Below are 12,020 nucleotides of genomic sequence, written 5' to 3'. Positions count from 1 at the left end.
TACCTTACGTGTGGATCTGTATTTTTGTCGGGAAGATGATTAAATGTTTGTTTTGGTCATAGAACTCTCTGGAATTAGGAGAGCACAGTGTGACATCCCAGGCACAGACCTTCTCTCTGAAGCTCACAGGCCCAGCATGATCAGGTCTTTAGTCCTGGCTTGGTTCACGGCATGCTGCAGCAGCCCACGCTGAATGGCGCACTGGCTTATGTTGTTTGTAAGCAACACAAAGTACCTTTTACAACAGCCAGAATTTGTCAGTTACTTCATTTAATCTTTAATGTTATGTAAGGATTAAGCAATTTCAAGAGTGAGTTGTGTACATTTGATTTTATTAGTGGTTCCTAGTTTTATTTTGCATAGATTGTTTTTTTTTTTTCATTCTGTGGAATAAAGCTTTTTTAAAAAATTGCATAGATGACTCAGTATAACTCTGTATTTTGAAATTTGTGGTATTGCAGTTCAGACCCAGAAGTTTGAGAACACGCTGTACTTAAATACATACTTTTGTAGAGCATTATCTCAATATTTGGCACTCTGGGGATATTGCTGCTAAACAGTTGATTATGTTGTATATTTCCAACAGTAGGAAAAATGGCTAGAGAAAATTAAGAAGTGGACTTAGCCTTGGGACTTTGGATTTTCCAATGGTGGACTTGTCTCTGATTCTGTTACTGTGAAGTGTGGTTTTCAGAGGTACTCAGTGAACAGCCAGTTGTAGAAAGGGACATGAGTGGATGGACGTTGTGTTCTTTGCTTCTGAAAGGCTATTTTCTTTTGTTAGTGTGGGTCAGCCCTTTTGGTGTTTGTGTGTTTTTACATGGGTTAGATCTATAGTGTTTGCTGCAGTTGAAAGTGTGAAATCCCAGGCCTCCCTCCCCCTTGTGGTATAGCTTGCAATATGGAGTATCATTTTTATGCCTTGGCCAAATTGTCATACTTGTAGGTCTGGGTCAGCTTCCAGCATTTCACCCATTGCCTTCTCAGTGTCATAAGACACACCCATGAGTTCTTTCAATGAGAATTTTTTTTTGCTGGCATCACTTCCTGTGGGACATCTTTGTCCTTTTCTTCACGACCACTTTCCTCACTCATGTTGATAAGTTTGTCTGCACAGAGTTCCTCTGACTACATATTTAGTCTCCTTCATGGCAACAAGTGTCAGCATTCTTGGAGTCAGCTATTTTTTTCTATAACCCCACTTATGTTCTATTACAGTTTGACTTCCGATATTACCACTTCTGTTTCTTCACTGTAATTTTATCTTTGTTGGCAAGTTCTCTTGTTTGGCTGTCCATTTTTGTAAAATGTCCCACCGGTTTGTCGCTGGGAGACAAGGAGGAAACCCACCTCTGTGCTTTACGGTCTGTGTGTGACCTGGACGGCAGACGTTCAGTGACTGTCTGTGTGTGACCTGGACAGCAGACGTTCACAGTGACTGTCTGTGTGTGACCTGGACAGCAGACGCTCACAGTGACTGATCACTGACGGGCTGTGAGAGGGGTTGTCATCGGGCACTAATGATGTAAAAGTGGGTACAAAGTTATGAAACTAAACATATAAAACATTCTGTTTTTACTGTCTTCATTTCTCATTACATTTTAAAGAGGCAGCCAGATGTTTTAGAAAACATGTATTTGTGGGTATGGTTTATACAATAATAACAACAGCATCAGCTTACACTTACATGCTACTTGTATGTCAGGGACTGTTCTCAGTGCTAAGCATATATTCATTTACTCCTCACAATAACCCATTGAAGTAGGTATTACTGTTTGTTATCCCCTCTAGAGGTAAACAGTCAGAGAGAGATTAACTTGTCTGGAGCTAAGCCTGACAGTCTGGCTCCAGAGTTCATGCTTTATATGTTATGCTTTGTAAACCAGCTCTAGTTCATAAACTGTTGCCAATCTGCAGAGAATTGGGATTTGTATTTTGTAAGTCTTTTTAAAACTTTTTTTTTCTTTATTTTTTTTAACTCTAGCATGTTAGTATTCTGGATTTTTTCCCTTTCCATCATGATGGGTGGAAAATTTAAAAATGAAACAGCTGTCCTTCACCACAGAGAGCTTGAAAAATCTCAGTAGGCTATGCAGGAAATCACTTTCAGTACTCTAGAAATGACCTGTATTCAAAGAATGTCTTGGTCTTCATAACAGATTAGCTGATGAATGTGCATGTATATTATATCTATCTATCTGAAGAATTTTTCTGAATTGAACAACTTCTGATTCTGATTATTCTAATGGAGAAAAGAGGGGTTTTTACTGTAAACACCTTAGAAGGAGACAAGGCTTATCTCAAAAACTTCTGCTATTTTGAAAGTGGCGCAGGTTCCTGAAAGAGTAGTAAATTGTACCATTCACCTTTGTGCTCTGCGTGTAGATTCGTTGTTTTAACACTGATAGGAGAAAACATGCTTGTTTCCTATCAGCATAAGCGTGACATGCAGACCAAGAATTTACAGAATCATTTTACCTGAACCATCTTATAATGTGCTTCAACACTTCATATATGAAAGATAAATAAGTTATAAGTTGTTAATAAGCATAAAGTGAAAGTTCATGAAGTCACCTCTGATTAAGGTCTAGGAAGCTGCTTTGTTCCTTCTCTGTACAGTCTCCCTGCTGCCCCCTAAAGGAAAATATTTTTCCTGAATTATGTGTTTATCACTTTTATAGCTTAAAAAAATCACAATTGTCTGTGTCTCTAAATATATGTATTTTAATTATGCCTTTTTTGAGCTGTGTGAAAATCACTATGTAGTCTTCTTAAGACTTCTGATGAGTTCATCGTTTCTGAAATTTCATCCATATCCTTCTTGGTGACTATAGCTCCTTTGTACTGCTCTGTAAATTTTCATTGTGTGAAAAAACTACAGTGTATTCATTTTCCTATCATTGAACATGTAGGTTGTTTGCAGTGTTTTGTTATTTTTTTTCCTTTGTAACAAATAGTGCTTCTCTATACAAGAGTTTCTCTAGGTATATATCTGAGAGTAGGATTGTTCACTTTAACAAGATAATGCCAAATGTTTCCTAAAGTGATTGATAATCACTTAATTATCACCTAAAGTGGTTATCAATTGATAATCCCACATTCTGGGTATCTGAGAGTACCTGTTGATAAACATTTTTGTCAACACTCTTGTTAAAGCTCTTTATTTTTACTAATCACATGGGTGTAAAATGATATTTCATGTGGTTTTAGCTTATAAACATCAAGACTGAGGATTTAACTTTTGTGTTTCTTTTTATTGAAACGCCACTTTATGACTGTGGTCCATTGTTTCATTGATTTATTTGTCTTGCTCTTAACTGAGTTTAGCAGTTCTTTACATATTAGATACTGATCCTTTATCTGTTATATATGTCATCAATAGCTTTCTGTAGCTTAGTGGTTTGTATATTCAATTTCTTTAAAGTGTCAATAAGCAGAATTTTTTGATGCTAATAGAATAAAATTTATCAGGCTTTTCATTTGTGGTTAATACTTCCAATATTTTATCTACATTGTGCTCTCCTTCCGTAACTCGGGGCTTCCCTGCTTGCTCAGGCGGTAGAGCGTCTGCCTGCCGTGCGGGAGACCCGGGCTCGGTCCCTGGGTCGGGAAGATCCCCTGGAGGAGGAAATGGCAGCCCACTCCAGTATTCTTGCCTGGAGAATTCCATGGACAGAGGAGCCTGGTAGGCTAGAGTCCATGGGATCGCAAAGAGTCAGACACGACTGAGCGACTTCACTTCACTTCTTACCTTGGGATTATAAAGAACCACTTTTGTATTTTCTTTTAAAATTTGAGGTTTTTCCTTTCAAATTAAAGTGTTTAATCCCATGAGAATTGATTTATCTGTGGTATAGGATAGGGATTTTACTTTCTTTATGAACAGTTAATTACCCTAGCTCCATTTATGCAGCAGTCTCTCCCCAGTGATCTGCAGTGCAGTCCCTCAGGATTTGCTTCCTCTTCATAAAGGTCCATATGTATTCCTGGACTGTGCATTCTGCTTTTTGACTATGCTTTCATTTGCCAGTTTGTCTTTGTGTTAATTCCATTCTGTCTTAATTACTGTTGTTTCATTTTATATCTTGATATCTGATTGAGCAGGTTGTCTTGTTTTGAGTCCTTGAGCATTTTGACTGTTTTTTGATTTTTGCTTTTTTATGTAAAAAGAATACTTTGGGGATTTGGGTTGGAAATGCATTGAATATTAACGTGGATTTTAGAAAGGATTGACATTTCTTACAGTATTGTCTTCTTATTTATAAACATGTCTTTACATTTTTTTATGGCTTTCTTAAAGTTTTATGATTGTTTTCCATGCAGAAATTACAAAGCTTTTGTTAGGTTTATTCCTAGTTACTGATTGCTTTTTGCTATTGTGAACTGTGTCTGTGGGGAAAATTCTCTTTTGTTCTTTTTACTGGAAAATAGAAATGCAGTTGAGATTTTCATGTTGATAAAAATACTGTTACCTTGCCAAACTCATGAATTGTTTTTTCCTTAAAATTTTTTTAACCTTTAATCTCTTTCTCTTATAAAGTTGGCTAGGCCCTGCATACAGTGTTGAGTAGAAGTATTGATCGTGGACATGTTTGTCTCATTTTGATTCTAAAGGGAATGTTTTAACAGTTCTTCATTAAGGACTGTTTATTATAGGCTTCGGTAAGGGTAGATATCTTTTATTCTTTCTATTCTTACTTTGCTAAGGTTTGTTTTTTTTTTTTAATTGCAAGTATAGCTTCATGAAAAGCTCTTTCTGCATCTTTGACGTGATCATATGTCAGTCCTTTTTGCTTACATCTGTTAATGTGGTGAAAAACAGTTCTAGGTTTTCTGACCCAGCTTTGCTTTTCTGAGATGAGCCAATTTTTTTTTTTTTTAGTTCAGAGTAGGGCTAGGAGTGGAAGGAGGGGTGGTAGTGGGAGGTGACGAAGCAGGGAAGAAGCTGGAAAGGATGGTCATTTCAGTGCTAATACAATGACTGATTATTTTGGAGCCTGTATATTCTTAGGAGGCTGTGTAATTAAATGAATAGATATTTATTTGATCTTTTCCAAAATTGTCCATGGGGAAAATGGTATTTTCTTTATATATAGAGTTGTAATTTTTTTATTTTGCCTGTTATTATCACTCTTCTTAATTATAATTTCTTTAAAGTTTAATCATATGTGTAAATTTTATGATGAATTTTGAATATATGAAGTAGAGTAAGTGAACCACAGTAAAAATTCCTATCTTTTCTTTGAAACAAGCATTTATTTTAAAGAATTTGAGTTTTTGCAACTGCAAAATAGGTTATGTATTTGTTTTACAGAATGTACTTAAGCCTGTAGAATCTTTAGGTTGGCATGATCACAGTACCTGTTGTCCACAAATGCATCTTACAGTATGTTTATTGCTGTGTGTTCCAAAACATAGCTGAGTTTCGGTCTTAGAGAAATCCCATTGTAGAAAGTCCAGTAATCAGGGCTTGGTGATGACAGCAGCCAGGAGATCAGTGAGAAGCTTCTGGACAACATTCCCAAAGCCTAGTGATCATCTTTATGAAGCTACTGCCTCAGGCTCTCCAGTTATGCTGCTGTGGTTTATTATTTAAGGAATCGTCGTAATTTTACAGAGGATGTTAATGGGAAAGTAACATTGGGTTGCCCAGAAAGTTTGTTCAGGTTTTTCTATACGGTGTTACAGGAAAACTCGAATGAACTTTTTGGCCAACCCAATATTTACTTTACAAAAAGTCACAATTACACAGAGGAATATTATAACTTACTGCTTGAACAGTTTCCTGAAAAATAATTTTCCCGCTCATTCCCTGCCTCCCTTCCCGTCTCCCTCTCTTGTGACTCTGGGCAAGCTACTTCACCCTTTAAATCCTCATCAAGGAAAAGAGGCAAATAATTTTAATCTGATTAGATTGTTAGTCTTCAGTGAAATAAATCATGCACGGTGTGTCTCAAACACAGTAAGTGCGTATGAAATGGCAGCCTAGTAGATCGTTTTTGAAGACAGTGTCTAACTTTATCATATGCATTTATTATATACAGTGTCTGAACTAGGAATTCAAAAGTGACAGTGATCCTCTTAAAAATAAGTAAGGCCTTGATAGAAAAACGAGAAAGGACTAGTTTTACAAATGCAGAGTAAAAAGAGTCAATGTTATTTAGTGGCTCAACAAAAACACTGTGAAAGAAGGCACCATATTGTATGTGCATGTGCAGAAACACACTGTGGTGCACACCTTTTACTTTTCAAACAATGAAGTTCATGTCCAGGAGGCATGGTTCTGATGGCATTATAGATTGAGATGTATCTTTGTAAAGCAGTTTGGCATTAGGTATCAAGACCTCTACATATCATAAAACATTTTAATTTATATCAACAAAGATTTGTGTTGGGTGTAGCCAGGGTAATTCTTCAGATTGTCCTCTGCAGAGAGGGGCCACATCTGTATGTCAGGCGCAGCACAGGAATGCCCTTTGGGGCCATGGGTGGGTTTGGGGATCGGGGTCTTCCCACCACACTAGAGCAGCGGTACCGTCAGATTGTCCTCTGCAGAGAGGGCCACATCTGTATGTCAGGCACAGCACAGGAATGCCACCTTTGGGTCATGGGTGGGTTTGGGGATCGGGGTCTTCCCGCCACACTGGAGCAGCGGTACCGTCAGATTGTCCTCTGCAGAGAGGGCCACATCTGTATGTCAGGCACAGCACAGGAATGCCACCTTTGGGGTCGTGGGTGGGTTTGGGGATCGGGGTCTTCTCGCCACTGGAGCAGCGGTCCCCTCAGATTGTCCTCTGCAGAGAGGGGCCACATCTGTAGGTCAGGCGCAGCACAGGAATGCCACCTTTGGGGCCATGGGTGGGTTTGGGGATCGGGGTCTTCCCGCCACACTGGAGCAGCGGTCCCCTCAGATTGTCCTCTGCAGAGAGGGCCACATCTGTATGTCAGGCGCAGCACAGGAATGCCACCTTTGGGGTCGTGGGTGGGTTTGGGGATCGGGGTCTTCCCGCCGCACTGGAGCAGCGCCCCCTGGTGTATAAGCGCAGCAGCGCCGGAGGCGTGCCTGGACTCGGGTGCTGAGGCCCCACGCCACCCCAGTGCGCGCAGCAGTGTCTGGTTCTGGAAGAGCTTAAACTCGTCTCTGTCTAGTCTGTGTAGGCTGGGAAGGTTGTATCTTAGTTCAGTGTGGAACTACTTCATCACAGTTTATTAAGTTTTCTTTCTTCACTGCCCTGTGATGATTATACATTCCTCCCATGGAATGTTCTTTTTATACCTTATACCTTCTTTTCCTTCTTGCCCAGATTGTGTTCATTTTCCAAAATCTGCTTCAGCTACCAGAGCTCCATAGCGTCATAAAATCTTTCCTATTACCTGATTTCCAGGCTCTACTCCTAGCTGGAATTCCGTGATTGCTGCAGCACTCTGTGTAGCTGTTTCTCATGATGCTCATTTTCACCTTAAATATTTTAATTGCTATACTCAGACTAGACATTTTTAGAGTGCACAATTTTTTTCATCATAGTATCTCCTAGGGTATCTCTTTTAGTGGTATATACATAAAAAGACTTTGTGATAAATACTTGGTGTTGGCTTTTTTCTTTTTTAAACATGTATATACAGTTGGACTTATTCTAATTTCTGATTTCTCCCCCTCACTGTATATCTAACCCAGGGCCAAAAAATTTTAATTTCTGATGAGTAGGATGGATCCATCTCACCTGTTATTCTGTCTCTTAGAAAATTTTTATAGACTACCATGTTTCCTTTTTCTCAAATAGACACAGAATACCTTGTCAAGTTCTCAGATTTCAAACTTGTCAGATATTTGTTGGAATTATGTAATAATGCACTTTTTGTAATATTGTCTGATCTGTGAGTATAATCAGTAGGCCCTTTATTTCAAGTGCTCTTTTCTAAGATAGCTTTTTAAATTGCTCTGTGTATATTAAGGGGAACTTAAAAAAGTTGAATTCAGTTATGTTTTATCATATACCCAAGTGGAGGAGAACTGCAACCTAGGTGGAAAAGGTTGGACTTTTCCATGGGGTTATTTCAACACCATTTATTAATGCAGTTAGATTTATGTACCATCATTTGAAATACTGCAAAGCTGTAAATGTGGCTGACAATGCTCTGAAGTCATAACTCTTCTATTTTATGTTTTGTTGGAGGCAAAGAAATTTTAACACTTATTTGAAGAACCTCTAGGTTTATAGATAAAAGATTGTCTAATTTACATATTATCTAATATTCACTACTTATGACTTGACGTTTGATTTCGAAGGGTGAAAACAATTACAGGTGTTTTATTATTTCATGATTTACTAAGAATTAAACAGAATCAATAGAGCTTTTCCCCCATGGTGTTATGTAAGTGGCACTGGTTTTTCTTCTGTGGTTTATGCAAGTGGCCAGCCAAACCACTTGTTTTATTTCTGGGTGGCTGCAATAGGTCTTAGGGAAGGAAGTTTTCGTTTGGCAGGAAAAGCAAAAATGTGTTTATTCATTCCATTTGTAGTAGCATTGATCCACGAGGAGCTTGTGAGAAAAACCAGAGTGGTTAGGCTTTGAACATAAGTAGCTCCCGTTCATCTCTTATCTGATCGAGGAAAGTATAACAGCAGATTAAGGATTAATAGTATAGCAGCAATTAGAAACAGTACAAACTTCTGAAGCAGAAGTTGGCAAACTGATGGTTCATCAACCAAATACAGCCCTCAGACTCTTTATTTTGGCCTACTGAATGTTTCCAAAACTTACTCAATTACTTCATAACATCTCAAAATGGTTTTATATGAGTACCTAGCAGTGGATCACCTGCATTTTTAGCCTGACATGTTAGTAGCTGTGGCAATCTATAGACGAAGCCCCAGTTAGGACTTCCAACACGATCTCAGCATCTCACTTTGCGTCACCTGTTCTGGAGGTTCTTGAATACAGAAGTAATAGTAGATCTAATACTGTTAATGCAGCTCAACCTTCAACAGGGAGTAGATAGGAGGCAGATTTTAGGTAGTGAGAGTTTCAGTTGAAAAGGGATATGTGAGAAAGAGTAATTGCAGAGAAATCCAAGGTTTTTAACTGAGCAACTGTAAGGATAGAAGTGTCATCAAATGATGGGGGAGACTGCGGGTAGGTCAGGCATGGGGAGTGAGATGAGTTCAGTTTTGAACATGTTAAGTTTGAGCTATCTGTTAAGACATCCTAGTGGAGATACTGAGTAGGGAATGCTATGAAAGTGCAGAGATGGAGAAGTGTCTGGACTGGATAAATAAATTTGAGCAAGTTTTAGATTTTGCTGAATTTAGATTCAGAAAGTTATGAGATAGGATGAGGTCACAAGGAGAGCAGAGGACTTGCAACTGAGTCCTGGGACATGTCAGCATCCAGGGATTTCAAAAAAGTTCAGCACAGGAGATGAAGAGGGAGCATCCAGTGAGGTGGGACAGAAAGGAAAGGAGGTGTGGTGTCCTGAAGGACAAGTGTCTAGACCTGTTTTCACCTCCTAAAGCAGAGCCCAAGACAGGGACTCTTCAGACAGTTGATTTCTTAGGGGAAGTGTTAATGAGAAACATAAGTTGGAGAACTAGGGCAAGTGAAACAGAAAAGGAAAGTCAGTCTAAGGGAGTATTATTGACTTGGTCACTTCTGTGAGCATTTGGGCTTGATCTTGAAGAAGCCCCCTGAGAAGATATGAAGAATACGCCTATTGGTGGGAGGAGGAGGGTGTTTGTCTACCAGACTTCATCTCACCAATGGCCAGTGATTGCCCAGGCTCTTGGTATTAACACCTTCATACTTCCAGGTTCATTATGACTCAGGATGGCCTAAGAGTTCCTGTAGGCGTCTGTTATTGCAAAGCCTCTGAGCAGGAAGTGAGCCCCACCAGTGCAGCAAGCCGCTAAGGGGAGGCGCCTCAGCTGGAGTAAAAACGAGAGGCGGGGCGGGAGGGTGTCCTGTGTAGCCCACCATTAGGTGCTTGCTATTTAGTTCCACCTACTACTAAGCTTTCAAGATGGTGGCTGACCACAGTTTCTACCTTAGACTTATGACAGCAGGCTTAGTGGAATGACGTTCTTTAGTTCAGTCAACTACTAAGTTTAGATTGTCCTCACCTTCAGCCAGCACCCTTCAACAGGCTGAGGCATTTTCCTGGTGGAGTGACCCAGACTTTCTTCCCCGAGGGATCAGCGCCTGTGGTTACTTTATGCTTTCTGGGCTGTGTTGTGATAGTTGTCCATTTACAGTTGTCAGTGGGCTTGGCAGCCTCAGTCCCATCCCCTGGGTTCTCTGTACATTGTCTGTTGTGTAGGAGCTGCCATGAGTCCTCATGGTGAGGGGTCAGTTTACAGGACCCTCTCCCATTATTCTCCTGTTGGTTATTGCTTCAGAATTCTTCTTATATCTCCTGACAGAAGTGCCTTCCCTTCTCCCCTAGAATCAGAACTTTTAATTCAGTGGACCCTAAGGTTGCCAATCTACTGTTCATCTTTTGGTTCCTATATATGTATAATTTTATTTCTTCCTTTTTTTTTTTTACTCTGTCAGAGATAGCATCACATTTCTACCTAGGGAAGAGTGTGTCAGATCATGTACCACTGGGAAAACTGTGCCCGATTCCCTCAAGATGCTACCAATTTTTTATACATAGGAAGTTTTGTTATATTTGTTAATCTTGGACTCTTGGGTTGTACCAGATAAATAGGGAAAGAAATCTTCTCATAAAAGTGGTTAGTTACATTAGTCAAATGTTTCCCCTCATTCTATGTGAATTCAGCTAGTCATATGGCTATAGTTGTTCGTAGTTGCAAAGTTAAATTCATTCTGAAAACTTTATTTCACCTAAAATTATTTAATAAGGCTTTGAAATAGTAAAACCAGTCCTTGAGAGGACTTTGTGGTTCACTGAGTTTAGCCAGATGTGCCTCTGTCATTATTGTCATGGAATATAAGGATCTTAGTACTTATAGTAAAACTGATTTTCTAATACATTGAAGCTGAACTTAAACTTTGATAAGAATATAGAAACATGCCTCTTTTGATAATTTTACAAGAATAAGGAGGAATTGCTAGTTTTTTCTCTTATCATCTGAGTAAAGAATTTATTTTTTTTCTCTTGTTAACCTCCTGCTTCATAAGCTATGATGAGAACTGAGTACTTGGTACACCTGTTTGTCTTTGAATATCTTGAGGTTGACAACTAGGGTATATCACTTACTGATATTTCTCAGGGCTTAAGATAACGCCTTAGTAAGTCCTCCATAAATAGTTGTTGAGTTAACTCAAGAGGGGAAGGATATGGCTTATACATGTGATATATGATAGCATTGATGAACTTTGTGGTTAAAGTTAGTTTTAATAAAATTAAACTTTGTTTTAAATTATAATAATGTTTTAGACTGTCTTCCTTTTTCCTTTCTTTAAACAGATAAGAGGGACACGAACAGAATCACCAGCACTGGCTGAAGGTAAATATGTCTTTGGGGGAAATGATTATTCAAATACACGTGAAAAGTTATGGTTTAAATGAAAAATGATATCTGCTAAACATAATTTAAGGAAAAATGTTCTGTGCATATTATTGAACTGCTAAAAATGTCTCTAGGAAATACCCTATATTGTTTAGTTTCTGGCTTAGAATGGGAAGTAATGTAGATTAATTGGAACTTTTTTTTTACAGCTTCCTTTCAATAGGAGAGGTATGTGTTTTTCCTTGAATTCCTTTCTAAGTCATTTTCGCTATCACCAGTATAGTTGAGCAGGAAAAGTCCAAGCCATAGTTCTAGTGGTTAGAAATAAAATGTATGTGTATATTTTGAAGCTAGCTAGAAGGAAAGACACTTTTACATACTTTCTTAATACAAGAATTCTACCTACAATGGATTCTGGTCCTTTTATAAGATGGTGAAAGTAAAGAACGCAACAGCAACAGTAAATAGTCGCTGGTAAAGGGTCCTGAGAACCCAACCATTTACAATCCTGGGATTGTTTCAATTATAGCAAGTTAATAGGTATTT

General features: G+C 38.7%; 1 protein-coding gene and 1 long non-coding RNA gene across 5 annotated transcripts in view; both read left to right on the top strand.

Moving 5' to 3' along the window:
* The window catches only part of CYRIB (CYFIP related Rac1 interactor B), a 148,394-nt gene that overhangs the window by 83,507 nt on the left and 52,867 nt on the right, over positions 1 to 12,020 (top strand). For 3 of the 4 annotated variants that reach the window (XM_043484495.1, XM_043484498.1, XM_043484501.1), the window contains one exon: positions 11,432 to 11,471. In XM_043484495.1, coding sequence (XP_043340430.1) covers positions 11,432 to 11,471 — 40 coding nt within the window. Of the gene's footprint in view, positions 1 to 11,431; positions 11,472 to 11,683; positions 11,703 to 12,020 lie in introns of all 4 variants that reach the window. The other variant, XM_043484500.1, reaches the window with a different exon arrangement.
* The window catches only part of LOC122451518, a 7,357-nt gene continuing 7,048 nt past the window's right edge, over positions 11,712 to 12,020 (top strand). The window contains exon 1 of the long non-coding RNA XR_006272426.1: positions 11,712 to 12,014. This is a non-coding gene — a long non-coding RNA (uncharacterized LOC122451518). The remainder of the gene's footprint in view (positions 12,015 to 12,020) is intronic.

The sequence above is a fragment of the Cervus canadensis genome, chromosome 12, assembly GCF_019320065.1.
Source record: "Cervus canadensis isolate Bull #8, Minnesota chromosome 12, ASM1932006v1, whole genome shotgun sequence".
NCBI lineage: Eukaryota > Metazoa > Chordata > Mammalia > Artiodactyla > Cervidae > Cervus > Cervus canadensis.
Note: the sequence above shows the minus strand (reverse complement) of the source record. Positions and strands in the feature narration are given on the sequence as shown.